This window comes from Lepidochelys kempii, chromosome 11, assembly GCF_965140265.1.
Source record: "Lepidochelys kempii isolate rLepKem1 chromosome 11, rLepKem1.hap2, whole genome shotgun sequence".
NCBI classification, from domain to species: Eukaryota; Metazoa; Chordata; order Testudines; family Cheloniidae; genus Lepidochelys; species Lepidochelys kempii.
This window is the reverse complement of record NC_133266.1, coordinates 46856067-46877854: the sequence shown is the minus strand read 5'-3', so window position 1 is coordinate 46877854 and position 21788 is coordinate 46856067. Positions and strand designations below refer to the sequence as shown.

Below are 21788 nucleotides of genomic sequence, written 5' to 3'. Positions count from 1 at the left end.
TCTCTGGAGATAAATGTAATCCATCATCATGGCCTATTGAATTCTTTTCTATTTTCCAACAAGTTCATACATTCAAAACTTGTTTTCGAATCCGAATTCTCCTGTTCCTAAGGCCTACATTAGGAGGTTGGTTCCTAAGGATAACAATGGTTCCTAAGGATAACCATTCAATTCCATCTTCTATTACGCATGGTCATCTGGAAGACATGCAATGGGGGTGGACTTTGGAGGTGGAGGATGAAAACTCTAGACTTGTTCAGGGGTTTCTTGGTAATAAATGGCAGGGTGGCCTATTCCATGTCTGATATTTGGCAGCAGCTGGAGCTCAGAGGTGAACCCAGCTATGTAGATATAAGCACGACTAGTAATAGGAGTTTCAAGAGAGCCTGTCCAGGACTCAGATCATTTGTATGAATCAGTCAGGCAGTTATTCATGCTCCTAATCCTTATTGACAGTAGACACTCCGTACACCTGCATGGAATTGTCAAATTCTGGCTCACCCTGCATACTGTTTGCCTGACCATGCATACATCAGTAGATGTTTTGGTCAGAGACTGCAAAGGAAACATCTGTATGGCTTCTCTGTTTTTTTACTATTATTATTTAATTACAGTTGTCTCTTTATTATGCATTAATTTATGGTATTTATTAGTTAGTTTCCCAGTGTATTCCTTTCAGCACTTATAAATGCTTTACATGATCTGTGGATTAGTAGTTGAGTGTTCAAGTAGCTCTTTGGGGCAGAGACTATCTGTGATTCTGGATTTCTACAGCACCTAGATCAAGGGGGTCCTAGTCCATGACTAGGACTCAAAGGTGTTATGATATAATCATCATCATAAACCATATGAACATACCCATGGATATGGATATTATTTCACTCCCGAGTATGTCTTTTTTTCTGTTCTTCCTCAGTGTTTTTATTTCCCCTCCATGCTGTATATTTACTCTTTCTAGAGCATAACTTAGGGCCTTCTCATTCCTCAGAAACTAGCAGAGTTTATGGGATGGGAAGGAGGATGGGGAGAGTGCCATCCTGACTTCACAGAAGCTCCTCCATAGGGTCTGTGCAGGGAATGGGTTCTGTATTGGGATGGTGATGAAGGGATAGCTGCTCTCTGTATTATCCCTACTCCAAACTCATTGGGTTCTGACAGGAGCAGTATTAACTTATCCGTTAACATTCCTACTGTTACCCAGTATGGTGTCAAACACCCCAAAATGGGTATTCTGCGAACAGTGATCACTGGCAGATTGGAGACAGAGGGGACTGTAGGGAAGCGCAGAGGTACAGGATCTCTGCATGAATGGCTCAAGATCCACACAGATCCTAAGAGATCCAGTCATTTTGGAGAGGAAAGCTTCTGCCATTTCAGAGGGGTGAAGCCAAAATCCACAAGGAAAGAAAAAGGAAACGGCATGAGTGAGAAATGACAGTCCCATAAGTAGATTACACTTGCATGGGGAATGGCAGGGAGCTAAGTGACAAAGACAGGAGCCCATTCATGACACATGAATACAGCAGCATTTTGATAGGGCCGTTCTAGATCTGAAACAAAATTATATATATGAAAATTCAGTAGGAAAAGGTATCATTTTGCTGTATTACTTGCTGCTTTACAGGTGCCAGATCTTGACATAGGGCTCATCTTTCTGCTTTTGAAGAGAACAAGGATTGATTACTGTGTGCAACTCTGCCATTCCATTGGAGGCTATTCCCACTCAGTATCACAGGATAGGTCACGTAAGCAGCAACACAACCAGGCAGAGGAGGGAGCTGTCTTCTGATGATGGGAGTAGCCACTTTCCTCTGCTTATAACGTAGACACAGATAATCACCTATTGGTCAATCACTGGTGGCAAGATGCCAGGCTTCCTCTGTTCAAACTGGTGTATTTACATGTGGCGCTGCACAGTCAGAATCACAGTACATAGCTGCTCCAGCTACATAACACACACAGGAGCTAATAGGCTCAGTTGTCCTGTTTCTTGCACAACTATTACACTTGAAAAAGAGGTGCACATTGCTCTCAATGGCACTGAAAATCCCATAGCTAAGGGCCTGTCCATACTAGAGTTTTGTCTAGATCAGGAAAAATGGTCAAGTTAAGGATGGATTTAGTTAACACAAGCTATCTAGCCTGGCCTAAACCCAACTACGTCGCCTGGTGTACACCTGGATCAGCTAACTTGTATCAAAATACGATTTACCCTGTCTACAAAAGAGTTTTCAAACGTGTTTGTTCAACTGTGTTAGCTAGCTAGCTGTGTTTTAAAAGCACATGACTCATGTCCAACCAGAACTAACTAACACAGCTCAAACTTTTTTGAATTCTTGCAGTCAATAGTTCATGTGACAAAGTGCTCATGCATGACCTATGGGATAAGATCAATGCACAGTCAACCTGTGGAACTCTTTTCTGGAGGATGTCATGAAGGCCAAGACTATAGCAGGGTTTAACAAAGAACTAGGTAAGTTCATGGTGGATAGGTCCATCAATGGCAATTAGCCAGGATGGGCAGGGATGGTGTCCCTAGCCTCTGTTTGCCAGAAGCTGGGAATGAGCAACAGGGAGTGAATCACTTGATGATTACCTGTTCTGTTCATTCCCTCTGGCGCACCTAGCATTGGCCACATTCGGAAGTCAGGATACTGGGCTAGATGGACCTTTTGTCTGATTCACTATGGCTGTTCTTATGATTACTTGCTTCAATTATTCAAATAATTTCAAATCACAAATAAATTCAAGGAAAATGTACACTGCCTGTGGACATACTGCAAAAGAAAAACAGGCATATAATTACTTTTTTAACTAATTATATGTCCAGCTCTAACTGACATGATTATTGCCAAGGGATCATAATCAAAGAAATTACATTTTGAGATATAAACTTGAGCCTCTTGAAGAATTACAAATTTCACAGTGAAGAGGGGCTTCAGCATTTTGAGTTTCCCAAAACTAGGAATGCAGATTCAAAACAATAATTGACAGACATATTGAATTATAGGAGGTCTCAGGAATAGTGAAGTTAGAATCAGTGAGATTTCTCCCTCTTAAACATACGGATAAACAGAAAACTGTATAATCTGCTTTAATTACACATATCTCCCAATTTGTCTTGTTTTTTTTTCCTTATGCCAGTGCAGAGAGAAAGATCATTTGTTCTTACAAGACAGAATTTTCTATTGATCTTGTTTATACTCATTCTTTGTTTAGAAGAAGTCCTTCTGAAATATTAAAAAGCAACTAAGAAATTTAAAATAAGATGATGCTTTGCCTGGCAAGGCTCCAGATGAATTTCCAAGGAAACATTTGCATTTTCCCTTCATTGCTAAATTTGTGGATCATGTCAATCAGTAAATATGAGGTGGAAACAGAGGAACTAGGATTGTGCACTTTGGACTAGGACTGTACAATTTAAAAGGTATATTTTGTGACTGCATTATCGGTTTCAGAGTACCCCAGTGTGCAATGTTAAGAGATACTGGGCCTGTTTCTCACTTCTCTTGCCATTTGTTGGTTGCTTTTTTGCAACATGTCAAAGAGGTTTAGCAAAAAACAACAGAATTAAATGATAAAATAGAGCTATAAGAATGCAAAAATAATGGGCCTTGTTCTCTACTGCTTTGCACAATACCCAGGCCACACACATATAACAGAACCTACAGGAGCAATATGTAGGGTCCTGGAAAATGGCACGAGTTGATGATACCACAAAGGTAACTGACCTTCCTTTCTACATGGGCTGAACAAAACTAGGATATGGGGCCTGATTCGAAGTTAATTAAAGGCTATGGGAGTCTCTGTTGACTTCAGTGGTCTTTGGATCAGATCCAGGAAGAGCCTCACCCATGCATGGACTCGAGAAATGATTCTCTAAGTAGCAACCACCCTTACTGTTGTTTGTGACAAGAGGTGCTGTTTGATATCTAAAGTGTACCCAATACCACATCTTTCAAATATTTTATACCCATTTGGACACTCGTTCCTTGATGAAGATGTTTGGAGAGAACATCAGTGTGGTGAGAAAGAGTACAGCATGCATCAGTACAGGGTTCTGATTAAAAGAAGATTCACAGCTGGGATGGATGATTTTTGATAGCGGTCAGCAAGTGGATTGCTTTTTGTGCCAACACTTCTAAAGAGCTGTTAAAAACAAAACACGCTTTACACTACACCGTCTCATAGTGGTTCCTAAATTGACTGTGAAATGCCACTGGGTAACGCAGGTGGTGGAGATTGGGAGAGAAAAGGAAGGGAAGATCACTCAAAACAATTGTATTGAACATAATGTATGATGTACCCCTTCAAAATTTACACCTTGTAGCCAAATTCACTCACTGCTAGGCATCCTGTCATGGCATAGCAGTTCTTTCACCGCTAGCCATCCCTTACCAACAGTTGCTCCAGAGCAGTGGTGCTATCTCTGACAGGAACTCTCAGAGCAGGTCACTGTCTCAAGTCCATGCCTTCTAGGGTCACAATAGTCCAAACTAATAGTCTCAAAAACACCTTTAACACAAAGATGTGGAGCTCTTCCTCAGCCTGTCTTCAGATCAGCCTGCTGGCCCCCTGCTGTGCTCAATAACTCTTATGATAGGCCTGTACTCCCCCTTCCTTGGGGCTGGTAGGAGAACCGGGTCCCACCCTTTTTTCTGGATTTCAACCCAGGGCCCTTTACTAAAAAGGTATGTCTGCTCCTGTACCTGTGTTGTAATTTCTCTAGGCTACTTCTTACCCAGCCTCTTAAGTTCTCCTCTGAGTCTCTCCATCTTTTCCCTGATTAATCAGGGTCTCTCCTGGGCCTCAGTGCCTGAAAAGCTTTCCTAGCTTCCTGCCAGGCTTTATCACGACTTAAAGATGGTTCTTATTCCCATTACTGCTACCACCATCTGCTCTTTATGGGGAAGTGCCTGATTCTCTTCAGTTGGGGCTCATTCTATAAGCAGGTTGGCTTCATGCAAACACCCTATTACATACCTATCTTGCTTAGAAAGAAACAGCTTGAAGTGGGCTGATTCTACAAGGATAGGAGTTTTCTTTATTGGACTGTGATAGACAAAGAATTTTCCATGATGTCCAGCTCACTGCAGAATGCTTGAAATACAGACTGAGCTGAGTCAGAGAGGTAAAAACAAAGCTGCATTATATAAGATATAATTATGATTGGAATATCTTCTTTCATTCCAATGGATCATTGATTTAACAGTCTTTGTTTTATTATCAATGGATACCTACAACAGCCACATTTTGAATGTGATTTAGAATAATTTTGTATGTACTATCACAGTGTTCTGATAACAGTTTCAATATCATTTTGATGGGGGAACTCAAACAGAGCTAATATTTTTGCTCAGAATTCAGCAGAACATTCAGTTTGTGAGTGAATGGAAAGGGTATTGTAAGTATTTTCAGACTTTAATTATTTTCTGAGGAGGGAAAACAAAAGCAGTCCCTTTAAAGACAACACTAAGGAGATTTCTATTTAGAGGATATGTAATAACTCATATTGAGACTGCATTTTAATCTCACCAAAGCTTTAGATAATCTGCTGGCACCTGCGTTTGTTCCTCTTCCATCCCATTATAGTCCTTAGACTTAAGGACAAAGGTCTGACCTTGCAGGCTTTACCCATGGCAGTGGCCCTATTGAAGTCAGCAAGATTGTTGACATGAGCAAGGCAAGCAGGATTTGGCCCTGAAAGTGTCACCTATGAGGAAGTGGTCCCAGTGTCCCCGTCAATTTATCTCCCCTGAGACATTTTGCTCTTCTTTTGAGTGCCACTTTCTGTACAGTGTTTCCTGTGATTTGCTTTGGAAATGTGGCAGCGATTACTAGAGGAAAGTAGGGCCTGTGGTATCAGTAGACAATATAGTGCACGTATAGTATAGTTACACATGGGTCCTGCATAAACAAGACCAAAACTGGCTTAGTAAATCAGATGAATATGTATTAGCTAGGATCATACCTCAGGTACCTCAAGAGATCATCTAGTCCAACCCCCTGCTCAAAGCAGGACCAATCCCAAATTTTTGCCTCAGATCCCTAAATGGCCCCCTCAAGGATTAAACTCACAACCTGGGTTTAGCAGGCCAATGCTCAAACCACTGAGCTATCCCTCCCCCCATGATTATTAAAGAATTATCGGAGAGCTTTCTCTAGGAAGTGGCTATTGTATTCCACATCATTCTCTATATAGTGTCTATATACTATATAATCTAGGTTACTAGATAGCTTTATAGGCTGTAAACTCTTTGGGGTAGGGGCTAGCTATCATGATGGGTAAACAGGGGGCCTAGCAGGATGGAGCACCTTCTCTGTTGGGGCCTCTAGGCTCTACTGAAATACAAATAAGTAATAATAATTGCATAACCCCAAGTCCAGTCCATGAAGTCTGGAGGAAGGGGAGAGAAACAGAAAAAATATATCTTTGTGTGTATAGTTTGTAATGGGTGGGGGGCGAGATTTGGTGGACACAATGCTGGGCACTGTACAGGAGCACAAAAAGGCAGATGGTGGGAGGGAAAGAGATTCTTTATGTCCTACACTTTTAATAATATAGGTTTGCTTCCTTAAAAACTGAGCCGCATAATTTTGAAAAGGTTAAAATAACGTCACATTTATCTAATGCTTTAATGCTTTAATGCATGATTCCCTTTTGAGAGTGTGCACCTAGGAAGAATGGTGCGTCATTAAGGAAAGGAAAGAGGCTTGCAGCGGACAGAAAGCAATTTCCCGTAGCAGGTGCATATAGCAGGTGGTACACAGTGTACCTGCAACGAAAAGGTAGATTTAGCCTAAGATTTTATTTAATATGGAAACCTTATTGCATCCTGAGCCACTACTGGGGATGTGCCAAGAAATCGTGTCTGCAGCATGATTTATTACGTGAAAATACCACCGAACTAATCAGTGGAGTTACTAATTAATACAAATCTGCATTTTTGCATAAGCAATTAGTGCAAAGAGAGTGCAATGAAAGAGGAAGTTTGACTCGTTTAATCTCAGTGCCTATTCAAGCGGAAAGACCCACCAGGGCAAGGCACTGGGATCTACATTTGGATTTTTTTCTCTTTTGATTAGTTAAAGGAACTAAAAGGTCAAATTATCAATATTTAATTCAAATGGAAATGCGTTTGTTAAAATGGAAAGAAAAGACTTTATTTAAACAAGGTGAGACTCTGGGGGTAAATGCCGGGATCAAAAATAATTAGATTTTTCGGTTACAACAGCGTCTAAATCCCGTCTGATAAGAATCCTAGTTCCTAATAATAGAGGTGGTTTGACACCGATAGCACAGATTTGTTGACAGTCCTTAAACTGTAGCCCAGGCGGTTGCTGGCCTAACGATACCATCTAGATATTTGTTTTAGTGGCACACACTTCTGTGATTTGTTTGGGAGTTTTTTAATCAAGTAGAATGATATTTTAAATCTATTGTGATTTCATAATTGTATGTACTTGACCAGAGGAGTCACTTAGCAAGCTGATAATTAAACCTTGGTCGTGATGTATTTTCCATTAACTAAATAGAAGTTTACATTTATAAAATTAAAAAGAAACTACCACATTTAGGCCATTGAAATTAAAACACTCCCTCCGAGGGGGCAAAAACCTACCAGAAAAGAATTTAGAATTTGTATTAATCTCTAGCACAGCCCTGAACACATTCTAAAATAGTATATTATAAGATATTAACAGATTCCAGTATGAGCAATACGTGTATATTTGTAAAATCCATAAGTCTATTTAAATGATATGCAAGAAAAGCTGCCTGTGTCTGAACCAGAAATAGTACAACCCCATTTGGTTTGGACAGTTTGCACTGCGATTGCTTGTGTCGTACTTTCCCTTGTAGTAATCTGCAGTCGTTTGAAGGAAATAAGATGGGGGCCGGTGATTTAACTGAAACGGGGAATTAAAATTGCTCCTCTCTTTAAAAGTTAATGCGCAACAGCGGAGAAGAAAAGCTATTTGAGATATGTAAACAGCGGAGGAGGGTGGAGGTGATGTCCGGTGGCCTAGACCGGGTAATGGACACTGGGAGCTGGCCTTGGTGCTGATTCGCTCCCCGTTTGCCCCCGGCGATTTTTGCTATCAAATTCATTGGCTGGCTACACAGCTGTCCAGAATGTAAACTAACAGGGACTATTTCAATTTTGCTCCCAGCCTAGGAAGATTAAAAATCCCAACCCGTTTATCGAACGGGTTTTGCTGGGAGATCGGCCTTTGTCTGTTACCTGGCTCTGGGTTCCCATTCGGGCTGCAATCTGCTTCCGAACCCTACTGTAAACAGGTGTGAGACCTTTTGATCAAACCACTGCAAATATGGGGACGCTTCCAAATGCCTAACCCACATACAAAGCTCGCCTAAGTCTTTTTTAATGAGCTGTAAGTGGCGACATCCACCAAAGACTGGGAATGGCGGGATTCTATATTGGCGACTTTTTATTTTAAATACTCGTGTTCTATCCTTGTTTGATTCCGTTCATTGTTTGGGAAGACAGCAGAAAATGTAAATAACAGACACAGGAGAGACAGGCAAACCGGGCTGTTGATACAGTAAATCATTCACTAAATTACAAGCAAGGCTTCCTCTCTACAGTAGCTTAAAGCTATTTGGGGTGGGGGGTGGGAATCCTTTTTTCTTCGTTCTCGCAGGTGCAATATGAATCAATTATCTTAATTAAGATAATGCAGCAAACCCAGGAGATTTACTTGGGACGGATTTTTCACTCTGGACAACTCTAAGGCATTTTAATAGCATTTCCACGCCTTCCTCGCCTCCTCTCCTCGATCAGCAACACACACTTCCCTGTAGTTTACGATAGCATTTGCTCTGGTACATTTGATTTGTCTTTCTTAAAAAAAAAAAAAAAAAAAAAAAAGCCCCAGTATGACCGAATCTGTAAATCTTTCGCCCCGATTGTCGGCTCTGTGTTAGCTGTTAATTTAGCAGCTCAGCTGAGTCCAGAAATGGGAGCGGGGAAAGAGGGAACTAATGTTAGAGACCTGCAGCTTTCTGGACGTTAGGAATTGTTTTTGTTTTAAGGAAGGAAAGACACTTCCTTTGGGGAAAGTCACAGCAGTGCAGAGAAGCAGACGAGCATTGCTCAGAAGTCCAGTCCTGCCCCATTGTTTTCCCAGCCCGTTTACCCTTTGCCCTGCCGCTCCCCCTAGCCCCGTTTTCTCCCCACCCCACCCCGCCACCCCCACATTGCGTGACCCTCAGCCGGTAATTCTTCCTTCTGCTCCTGCTGCCGAAGTAACCGTTAGGCCAGGAGCAGGCGCCAGCAGATGAGCTGCAAGCGGGCAGCAGAGGGGAGCAGATTTGGGGGCAGTGAGCCGTGAAAGGGGCTTTTGTTTACAACGCGTGCGGTTCGCGTGCCGCTCTGCGAACAGGAGCCCCCAAGCCCGGGGGGAGGGAGGGGGAGAGAGAGAGAGAGAGAGAGAGAGAGAGAGAGAGAGAGAAAGAAAGAAAGAAAGAAAGAAAGAAAGAAAGAAAGAAAGAAAGAAAGAAAGAAAGAAAGAAAGAAAGAAAGAAAGAAAGAAGCCTGAATGGAAGCAAGGGGAAGCTGAGTCAGAAGCCAGATGGAGAAGGAGGAGGCTGAAAGTCAGGAAAAAGGGAGATGCTTAAACATGATCAAACATACAGGTTAGGAGGAAAGGAGAGAGATCGGAATTCCAGAGATGCAGAGCCAAAGCGTGAGAGTCAGAAGCAAGTTAGGGAGAAAGAAGATAAAGCAGAATGGATGGGAGCGAGGGCTAGATACGAATAGAGTCCGAGAAGCAGAGGGGAAGACCTAACCAGAGAGTGAGTAGCAGACAGGGTGAATTTGAAACAGTCTACAGAGAAAGCTCCCTCATTCTCTGATCATCCTGCCTGTTGGCCCTTGCCGTCAATCTCTCTCCAACTGCACCAAGAAACATATTCTGTACCTGCAACCTCCACCTTCTTCTCCTCACCGAACTTGTCTCCTGTCCCTAATTTAGAAATCAGAAACGGCCAGTCCTCCGTATCAGACCCAGTTATCGTTGGATAATTTTGGCGAACTAGCGAGTTCAGTGAGTTCAGTTTTCCCATATAAACCGGGAATGTGTAAAATATTCAAATAGATATGTGCGTAAAAATATGCTTGCTGCTTATTGCAGACTTCACCTGATTACAGTTTTCTACTGTTTATTATTGGGTTTTTCACGTAGCCACTGTATCCATGTTTTGATCTTTTGTCATTCTAGTGTATCTCAAAGTTGTACATTTTAATGCTGAAGAAATATAAGATGTAATCAAAATACAATTTAAAACATTTCAGAAGCTGAAATAAAAATTATATCTAACTATTCCTAACCTCGTCCCCGCCACTTGAAACCAGTCCATTTAAAGAGTGCAAAAGTGTAATTTGCATTATATTAGTAGGTTGAGAGGAGAATGCATCCAGTTTGACTATTTGTCCCGTCCGATCGTTAAAGTGGACCTAAAAGTACAATGGCAAAAACAACAACTTCCAAGCCAAAACCGACAACATTCTGTCGATCTGAGGGTATTTCTGCCTGAGTAAGAGAGATGGAAACCGGAGACAAACAACACAAAGTAAAAGGGTTTAGATTAGTAGGCAGACAGTTCTATTGCATCTTTGCTTCCCACAGAACAGGTTAGCTGAACAGCTATTTGTGATTTTATATTCAGATGTGCAAAGAGACGCATCACCTTTCCATAGAAAGCGAACATAATGGTATGTAATATGAGAAAAAATTAAAATAGAAACATGTCCAGATCCAGACTGGGTCCCTTCATCGTAGTTAAAATAACGAGTACTGTCCGTTATTAAATACCAGATACATTTTACACGTTACCAAAGTTTAACTTGAAACAAACCAACACACAGTAACTAGATAATGGGCAGATATCCTTAATCGAGAACTAAGATCAAGATAAAAAAGTCTCAGTCTGGTGTTTTATGTTTACCTCTAAGCCTGAGGGATACGTAGGGTCATCAATGTGACGAAAATACTTTAAAAATAACACCACCTGAAAATAATAACAACAAATATGTTTCAAATCTGTTCCTGAAAGGCAAAGTTATTAGTTTCACATTTAAAGCCGCATGAAGCCAAAACAAATGATTTTCTTTCTTTCTTTCCCTGTCGTGATTAAATCCTTGGATAATGTGTACCAGTCATAAAGCTCCACTTGTTACCGTGCAAGTCAGGATAGTTCCTTGTTAAAATGCATCCCTATGAAACTTGGCAATGTTTGCGAACTCAAGAGATCTGTTTAAAGACTTTTAGAGTAATTGTCTATAAATGGTGTTTTAAAATACAGTGTTGACAATTGATTTTTAAAGAAGGGGATTAATTTCGAGCAGAAATGGGAGGAAAGTATGCCTCACAAACTCCAACCCATAGAAAGAGCTGTTCGATTCTGTTAAGATTACCAGCTATCAAGACTCGACATCTTCATCAACGCACAGCACCTTAATTCTTCATCTTGAATCGTAATTTAAATGTAAAGATCTATACATATTAACTCTTAGCCCTCCGTTGAAGTGGATGCATTAATAAAGGGGTCTGAAAAGTAGAGCACAGCACGCTGCTCTTGTTTTCACTTCATATTACAGATTTGCACTTGAGCTACTGAACAGTGAGAAGGCACCTAACATTGCTTTCAAACTAGAACTAAACAGCTCATCATTCTTCCCCAAATAACCAATAAAGCAAGAACCATTCTGATAAAGTATTAATAAAAACGCTCACTGGTCCCTAAGTATAACATTTACTTTACCTACATCTTTAAAAGATGTTCATTTTCTGGTGACAAAGTGTACAACCCGACCTAGCACGTGGCCTTTTATATAGATAAAAAGATATATGCCTGGATGATAACCGAAGGCAATGACACTCCAATAGTGAAATATATCATCAAAATGTGCGTTTGTTTGTGTGAATCTGTGGGGGGGTGTGAACAAGCGCACAGGACTGGATGAAAAGTGCCTGAAAAGAATTTCTGGTCTTCAGGAAATCAAGTTTTGAGCTGTTTAGGTGAGTGTGACATTGCAATAATTGACATTTCATGTCTACAAGATCTTTAAAAGTTGCTCAACTGTGTTTCCAGTGAGGAAAACAAATATACTAAGGAGGGAAAATGCTAAAAGGTGCCTTCACTGGGAAAGTGGAGAAACTGCAAACGCCCACTCTCGGGGCAGAGGTGAGGAGTGGGGTTGAAGGCACCAGACTAGGAGATAGTAACAATTACCGTGAAAAGAGGATATGTACATGCTGAAACCTCAGTGGATCTGTCCCCCGTCCCTGCTAACCAACTCTACTGGAAATTTCTTCTCTTCAAAAACAAACAAACAAAAAAAAAAACCCAAAAACACACAAATCCCAGAGCAACAACAGCAGCGCCAGGAAAGTGCTCCCCTTCCCAGCGGCGAAAGGGTTAATCTCTCCCGCGGGTACAAACAGGTCCGCAGAGTCTCTCACTGGCGACAGATGGCCACTTTCTTTTGGCCACAAAGGGCTGGAATCGAGAGCTCCGCTGAATACAAAATGGGCAGGTCACGTGAGCAGCCCGGACCCTTTGCCTGACGTGGACTACCATATGGCGCGTGCCGGGGAAAGCAGAGAGAGGAGGGGAAAGAGGAGGGAGGAGGGGTTTACCAGGCAGCACCAGGGGCGCAGGCGCTGTAGGCTATTAACAGCGAGCGCCTAGATCCCCTCTACCCCGCCTCTCCTTTAGCGTCGCTGGCCCCGCTATATAACCTGCGCGTCCTGCACCCAGCCCCTAGAAAAAAGAGAAAACACCCTCACACAGGAGAGCTCTCCAGGAGTAACAGGGTTATGAGACCATCACTGCAAAGGACACGCTAAAAAAAAGAAGGTAATTATAACCCCCGATTTTCTCCTCCGAAACAGAATTGCAGTACAGATACCTGCAGCTGTATCGAGCTACAATGTGTGGGTGTTTAATGTAGTTTTTTAATCTGCCTACAACGGAACCAGTGTAATGCCCCAGTAGCTCAGTGTGTTTCATTCTAAAACATTATTTCCCCAGATTGCGATTATGGGAACCTGGGGTTTAAAAAAAACAACCCCGATTAATTTTTTCACATATTTAGTTGGTATTCCTCCTCTTCCTCAAGCCCCAGGGTAAATTTGGCCTGACTATCATTGTTTTCTGTCTATTTTGTAATTTACCACTTATATTTTTGAGGGGTAGTGGGGCTAGAGGTAATACGGGGAGTTAATTGCACAATGGACTTGATGGTCAAAAGGTTTGAATGAGAAGGGTATTATTTCCCATAAGCAGAGCGGGTTGTTGGGAGAAGACGTTGGAAGAAATACAGCTGCAGTTTATGGTAAAGCTGCTGTAGTGTAAATCGGGCTTGGAGGTTCGTTTAGGTAAGTGGTGAAGAGTTTGGAGAGGAGAGAGAGAAAAGCGCGCAGGAACTGCAAGAGCTGCTACCTGTTACAGTGTCGGAGATACCCGAGGCTTCAGAAGCCACTCACAGCACTGCACTCATTCAATTGTTGCACTGACGCCCTTGCGTTCACCTCGGCAGAGACTTGGCCAGCATGGAACGCTGCCGTTCTGCGAATGATGCTCGGTCTCATCTCTTTGTGAAAGGGCTCAGCAGAACTTTGAGAATCCTGAAATGAAAGGAACCAGTAGTTTTCAGGCGGACAGTTTTTTAGAGAGAGTGTCACACCTGATCCCCCATCTGGAGAGCTGAGCCTTGCTTGGCTCTGAACAGTTCTGGAGATTGCATTCTGGCTATAGTACCGGGGGGGGGGGGGGGAATTGCAGCTACTATAGGGAGGCGGTGGGAGGAAAAGGAGAGCAAGAAAATGAATAAAACCTGTGGTTACTGGACCTTTGTTTACAACTTTTTCCCCGTAGAATCTGCAAACGTTCACAAAACTGCTTCATGTACTCCGATTGTGTCAGTCACATTTTCTTCTGCATAATCCATTTATATTCCCCGCTAATATTAGCAAGTTACATAATGGCATTGGAACATAAACACATCAATTATAAGCGAGAAGCGCAGGCACAATTAAAAGTTTAATTTCTTATTTTGGGGGAAACATAATGCCTTTGTACACCCCCACACACATTTTGTATATATGGAAAGAGAGAGGGACGGCTGTGGGAGGAGGGTTGTGTTTCTTCTGTTTAAAGTGTTTCTTCTCTTTTCGTCCCCTCTTAAATGCAGGACTTCAAAAATGACCAAATCGTACAGCGAGAGCGGGCTGATGGGGGAGCCCCAGGGTCCCCCGAGCTGGACCGATGAGTGCCTCAGCTCTCAGGACGAGGAACACGAGGTGGACAAGAAAGAGGAGGATCTCGAAGCCATGCAAGCCGAGACCGAAGAGGACTCGCTGAGAAATGGCGAGGAGGAGGATGAAGACGACGACTTAGAGGAAGAGGAGGAAGAAGAGGAAGAGGAAGAAGACGATGATCAAAAGCCCAAAAGACGGGGTCCCAAGAAGAAGAAGATGACTAAGGCGCGCATGGAGAGGTTCAAGCTGAGGCGCATGAAGGCTAATGCCCGGGAGCGGAACCGCATGCACGGGCTGAACGCGGCTCTGGACAACCTGCGCAAGGTGGTGCCCTGTTACTCCAAGACGCAGAAGCTCTCCAAGATCGAGACCCTGCGCTTGGCCAAGAACTATATCTGGGCGCTCTCCGAGATCCTGCGCTCCGGCAAGAGCCCGGACCTCGTTTCATTTGTACAGACCCTGTGCAAGGGCTTGTCCCAACCCACTACCAACTTAGTAGCCGGCTGCCTCCAGCTCAACCCCAGGACTTTCCTTCCCGAGCAGAACCAAGACATGCCGCCCCACATGCAGCCGGCCAGTGCTTCCTTCCCAGTACATCCTTATGCCTACCAGTCCCCGGGTCTTCCCAGTCCGCCCTATGGCACCATGGACAGCTCCCATATCTTCCACGTGAAGCCTCCGCACTCGTTTGGGGCTACTCTGGAGCCATTTTTTGAAAGCACCCTCACTGATTGCACCAGCCCTTCCTTTGACGGACCCCTCAGCCCGCCCCTCAGCATCAATGGGAACTTCTCTTTCAAACATGAACCTTCCAACGAGTTCGATAAAAATTATGCCTTTACCATGCACTATCCCGCAGCTACTCTGGCAGGAGCCTCAGGCCACGGATCAATCTTCTCTGGCTCTGCCTCTCGCTGTGAGATCCCCATGGACAACATTATGCCCTATGAGAGCCATTCCCATCACGAACGAGTCATGAGTGCCCAGCTCAATGCCATCTTTCACGATTAACCCTTCAAAGCGCATCAGCGTCACCACAGAGAAGGAAACAAATCGACTGTATGTACAGTGACTGACTTGTTTACAAAGGGCAGCCCTTTGGGTACCACTGCTGCGAAGTGCAAATACTCCAAGATTCAAGTGATATATGTATTTATTGTCGTTTCTGCCTTTAGGTGAAACCGGGATGCAAAGTTCCTGTTCACCTTCTGTATTATTTTCTAATAGCTCTTGAAAACTACACTGTAAATGTGGTGTAGGGGGTATTCAGATCGTTTTAATTATCTGATCGGGATAACAAAATCACAAGCAATAATTAGGATCTATGCAATTTTTAAACTAGTAATGGGCCAATTACAAAATATATATAAATCTATATTTTTCAACCAACATTTTACTACTTGTTACCTTTCCCATGCTGAATTTATTTTGTTGTGATTTTGTACAGAATTTTTAATGACTTTTTATAACGTGGATTTCCTATTTTAAACCATGCAGCTTCATCAATTTTTATACATATCGGAAAAGTAGAATTATATCTAATTTATACAAAATAATTTAACTAATTTAAACCAGCAGAAAAGTGCTTAGAAAAGTTATGTTGCCTTAGCACTTCTTTCTTTTCAAATCGCTAACAAAATGCACAGTCCTGGCAATTTCTTTCCCATGAATTTATGTCCCCCCCTTACAATTAGAACCAGATCTCTAATTCTTGAGAGGATATAAGAACGAGATACTTATTTTCTATTAAAACATGTCAATTCAACACATTACTTGCACAAACTTATATATAAATATTATAAGCAAATGCCAACACCCTTCTAGAATCAAAAGCTGCTTGACTATCACATACAATTTGCACTGTTTCTTTTAAGTCTTTGAACCCCTTTGCATTCCGTAATTTTGAAGAGAATTTGAAAATATTAATGTTTCCAGACAATATAAATGCATGATTTTATACATATTCACACAATCGGTGGTTTGTCACATACTCCTATTATGAATTGGAGCCTAAAACTAATCCGGATGTTAACGTTGGGCTATATATACCTATTGTAGTCAATTAGTACAGTAGCTTAAAACAAATTCAAACCATTTAACCCGTAATTAGAACATTAGCTATTGCATGTACAATGCAGTCCAGAATAAGTGCTGTCTGAAATGTAATGCTGGTTCAACTGGAATCAATCTGTACTGTAATTTTGTTTGTAATCCTGTATATTATGCCTGTAATGCACACTGGGATTTTAGAAACATTCATCCATTTGCAACAACATAGTATTGGACATTTGATCGAATGTTGCATTTCTCTTAATATGTTATTTTTTTCTTAGTGTAAGTAATTCCTATGGGATTATTGTTTTACTTGGATAGCTCATGAAAGGTGCAACATTTATTATTTGTAGAATAAAACGGACTCAAAAGCAAAGTCCTGGATTCTTTCTTTGTTTTTATTTTTTGTTTTGTTTACTGTAAAACTACACTGTTTTGTATTGCTTGTCTAATTTGTTTAATTTCAAAGGACATAAATAGAAATATAGTATAATTTTTTGGGTAATATGAAGATGTCTGAATTTGAGTTTTTAACTTCGGGTTGCTGGTTTTGACTTTTGTGTACTCTTTGTGACTGATGTGACCCTTCGCATTAAAAAAAAAAAGACAGAAGTGTTAACATTTGTGGGCTACCAAGAACTCGCAAAATTTGCCTCTACTCTCCATTTTTTAATCCTTGTCACAACACAGCAGGGTTGAGAGTTGGAGTAGATTTCTTTAAACCTCAGAAAGCATCTTCATGTCTCCATCTTCCCTTGGTTTTTAATACTTGCAGATTTTCCTGGTGCTCAGTGAGAGCCCTGAGGGAAAGTATACATCTTAGCCATTATTTTCAAATAGAAAGTGATTCAGCAATCACTAATGTAGTTAAAGTGAACCAGTCATTAAAGGATTAATTCTGACTCATTAAGGATTCCCTAAGTGGTACATAAAAAGCGAGTTATCCAAAGTTGTTTGCCCACAATATGGGAAGAATTGACCATTTATGGTCCAACTATTTGTTCATTAGAATGTGCTTCTCCACAAGGGGCTTTTCCCGGCAGCAGGTACTAGCCTACGATTGGCTCCCATGGGCCCCACCTCTTATGGTCATACCTCTCTTGAGCCATTGGGCAGGCTCTTCTTGAGTTTGGCCCCAGCTCAGAAGTCTCTAGAACTAATTGCTCGCTCCACTCTGGAAAGTCTTGGCTCTCACCTCCGCCAGAGAGGTGGTGGCTAAGAATGAAGTATCTGGAGAATACTATTTTGGCACCATCCCTTCGCCCCAACCCTCAGCAGTGTTTCATTATTCTCCTTAGCAGCCGCACAGTTGTTGTTTTACTCTAACCAAGGCCATGATCCTGACACGACCAGTTCACCAGGCACTGTTCTCCTTCTTTCGAGACATGAAACATATGGTCCTTTAATTCTTAATCTTCAGTGGCCTCCTGGGGCTGTAGAAATCTACAGACATAAATTGCCGGAGAAACCTGAATAATCTAATGACCATAAACAATCTAGAAATGAAATTATCAACAGGTTTATCACAGACTGGTGCAAATGAAATGAGTGACCATTTAAATGTCTCCTTGAAACACATTGTACAAAAGTCCTTCATCACAAGTGGGAGATACTTTATAAAGTGCCTTAAAATGAATCCCAAATGAATGAGCTTTCTTCTGAATGAGTGAAACTTGGCAGGTCTGATCATATTATTATCTCCTATTTCAAAAGGTGCTTTATGGTAAAAACAAAAATCAAAGAACCAAATATTTATATTTGCAATGTGTTTATTGCCAGTCTTTTGGCCTAAAAACAAACACACTGAAAGTTAATTGCCAGGCGAGCTGATTCACTTTGCAGCAACTCAAATTCATTTGGCTGTAGTTGGATAAAGTGTGTTGCTCTGCAGTCTAGAAACTGTTGCTGAGTGAAAAAGAAAAACAATCATTAGAGAACAACTTTTCAAGTACTCCATTGCTCTTTCCTAGACAGAAAAGATAGCTAAATATACTTCTGAATAACCTAAGGGGAAACACTGAATGACAATTTCTAAGACAAAATTTAAAAAAATCTGACCTAGGTTTGCATGCCTCTTGATTATATGTCTTCTTCTTAAACATAAGGATTCTTCTAGTCAGTCAAGGGGCAACTCACTTACCACCATCTTTTATTCAAAGGCAGGCACAGATGTTCCTTCTGCAGGGGAGATTTTAATTTATGAAAATTATATTGTTTATGCATGAATGCACTCTGCATAACACACAGTATTTCCATGCGATGAGAGAAATACCACAGAACCAGTGCCAATTTCAGGAACATATTCTGCAAATTTAGTCGCTTAAATGTTTAATGAATATTTGGAAGGGATTTTCAAACCACAAGAAACCTTTTTAATTACCTTCTCTTTTTTGCAGTTATTAATAAAATTCAATTCCTCTAACCAATGCAATTTACTTTAAAGGTCTGACTATGCTTTTGAATATTTGTTACCACGGTACTTCAAAAGAAATAATAATTAATAGAACAAACAAACTAATAAAGAAAATAAATTATATATTTTGGTAGATACTCCATTTTACACTTTTTCTTGTGAGTTTTGTTGTTTCTATTAGTGTTTCCCCACTACCATCACCACCCTCAGGCAAGACCAATATATTTTGAGTTATTTTTTCATGGTGCCTTTTCTTATGTTGGTATAATATTTTTTTTCACACTGGAAATCATAATAGGCCAAATCCTGAAGTTCTTATTCAGGGTCTGATTGTTGTACCCCATCAGAGAGTGTTTAAAGAGAAAAAAGTACCTGCACAGTTCTCCTCAAAGATATCACAAAGCTGGTGGGGCTACCCACCATCCTTATGTGGAGTAAGAGGAAAGCATGATTCTCCAGCACATATGGATCCCAAGTAATCAGCAGGTGGTTGGGACCATCTGCACAGGGCCCCTGTGCTTTCATTCCAGCTCTGTGCACTGGTGGCCCTTTCCCTATCTCAGTAACATAGCTCCCTTAGAACAGAATGTTTGGCAGTTGGCAGCTGCCCAAGAAGCCACACTTAAAAGGAGATCACCATCATTCAGGGGGCTTAGTAGAATAGTCTTTTCACCATGATCTTCTTAGGGCTGGTGTGTGGATGGTATTCATGGCCTGACCACTCTTTCCTCATCCCCATCCACTTCTTGCTTTCTCTTCCTGCATGGACCTATGAACCCATCAAAAGCACTCCATAGGCTCTGGGATAAGTAGGATCACTGCTGCAGAGGTGGCTGAGCCCCCTCATTGTGCTTGGGAAGGATGTGATAGATGGGTGAAGGATTATAATTGGGAACCTCAGATTTAATCAATACTTACTTCATTGACTTCAAACAGTTGAGTAAACCACTAAATGATAACAATGTATGATCTCAGAGGCTAGTAACAGGGCAATAAATATTCTAAACTCAATCTTGGCATAAATGTACCAGCCATTAAAACAAAGCTTTTTTAATTAAAAAGAAAAACAACTTTCAATCACCCAACACAAGTTTAATGTAAAATAAGTTAGAGTTGGTGAACTCCTAGCCTATATATTGCTTTCACTGTTCTAAAAATAAAGGATTTGAAGTGCCTCAGATACTAAATTTTGAAAAGAGGGGGACTTTTGTTAGGATAGTATATAACTGCCATAAGGAACCCTACCAAACAATTTAAATAATTATAGAGCCAAATGCTGCTTATCTTATTTATGCAGTCCTTACTCATTCCTTATTCAGGAAAAACTCACGGAAAACAAATCTGCCATAGTGGGAATTTTGCACGACAGAGTCTGGAAAAGAACTGCAGAATTTGGTCCTTGTGTTTTTTATTTAAAAAAGTATAAATATGTTTAGTTTTTAGCTATCAAGCTGGGTTGTCTTAAAAGGTTAAAATGTAGATTTAAAAATGGTCTAAATACATTATTTAGCTAACAGACATATTACAAAGAGCTTAAGATACATTAATGTGGCTTGAAATGATGGGTTGAAGAACTGTTCTGTATAAATGTGTACATAAGTGTTTTTTAAATAATTAAAATACATATTTAACAAACTGTCAGAAGCAAGGCAATTGAAAATTAAGGCTGATGTTGCTCTTTAAGCATTTCTTTTATGTATTTAGGTTGCCTATGGGGTGTGTTAAGCATAGAATATCAGTCCTGATTTGCAATTTCCTGGCCTGAACCAGTTTGCATCACAGACTTAATTGCATGTAAGATAAAATAAAGTATAAGTCATTGTGGTCTACATTCTGGTGAGAGCAGGACAAAAACCAGAATTCTGATTATAGTGTTATTGTACATTTTTAACATAACATGTCAAACTTAATGCAAAGAAGAAATAAAATGCCACTCTGGCCCATGCATCCTTTTTTCATCTTACTTCATCCATATTATATCTTCTTTTGTTTGTCTTGTTTTCACCAATCTTCCAACTCTCTCACTTTTCAAAATTACTTTTGCTTTGTATTGCCTTCCAGTTGCCCTTGTAACTGTTCAATCTTCCCCATTTCTTCTTGTTTTTCTCTTTGCAGCCATTTTCATTCTTTGCCTTTTTTCAAGTTTCCTTTGTCCTTCAGAGCTTCAAACTCTCTCTCTCTCTCTCTCCTTGCCCCCCTCCCTCTTCCTTGATCTACCTTTCCTGTGATAGGACACCAATAAAGCTCACCAATAAAGCTCACCCACAGAAAAGGTTTCTACTGCTAGAGTTCTCAATAGTATTTCATGCTATATCAATCTTAGAATTTTAGAAAAAGCTGAAGCTGATGTTTGATATTTCTGATTTAAAATCAAAACAGAAAAAATTAAAGTGTCTGGGTTGAAACAATATTGAAAACTGTAGGTACACGGACTACTTTAGACTTTAGGTTCTTCTCTAGAGTAAACTTTCTTGAGGGTACATACTTAAAAAAAAGGGTGATGCTCCAGGTTTAAAAATCCACAGCATAGTACGGACTTTACACACTGGGCCTACTATTGTAACAAAGAGTGGTCATAGCCAGAAAAATGTGCAAGCCAGTGATGTGCTTCCAATGTCTAAATCCAGGGTCTTCCAGAAATTAATCTCTCTTAGCTTCTGATACAGTCCAGCAGCCAGCAGTTTTCAATTTCACTCTCCAGTCACAACCTGGTAATCAACACTTATTGATTCCTAACAGCACTTTCAATCCTCTCCTAGTTCTGATTTTTCTTCCCTGAGTCCAGCATCTGACAATCCCTCACCAGTCAAAAACTGGTCATCCAGATTATCCTCAGAGCTGACCATCATCTCTGTGGCCCTTTTCTACTTACAAACTTCTTGCTGGGAGAGGACATGTGATATGAACTTCTCCATCTCTTGATGGTTGTTCCTCCTCCATTCTTTCCCCCAAACTGCTGCTATCCCTTAATGTTCTTCCCCTCTTCTCCTACCAGGAAGTTGTCCCAACTTTTTTCTTCCCTCACTTGGCAAAGTTC

At 41.0% G+C, this 21788-nt stretch overlaps 1 protein-coding gene across 1 annotated transcript; it reads left to right on the top strand.

Moving 5' to 3' along the window:
• Nucleotides 1–12774: 12774 nt before the first annotated feature.
• Nucleotides 12775–16950, top strand: NEUROD1 (neuronal differentiation 1). The gene is made up of 2 exons (XM_073306070.1): nt 12775–12883; nt 14220–16950. The coding sequence occupies exon 2, from the start codon at nt 14230–14232 to the stop codon at nt 15295–15297; it is 1068 nt and encodes a 355-aa protein (XP_073162171.1). The 5' UTR covers nt 12775–12883; nt 14220–14229; the 3' UTR covers nt 15298–16950.
• Nucleotides 16951–21788: the final 4838 nt, after the last annotated feature.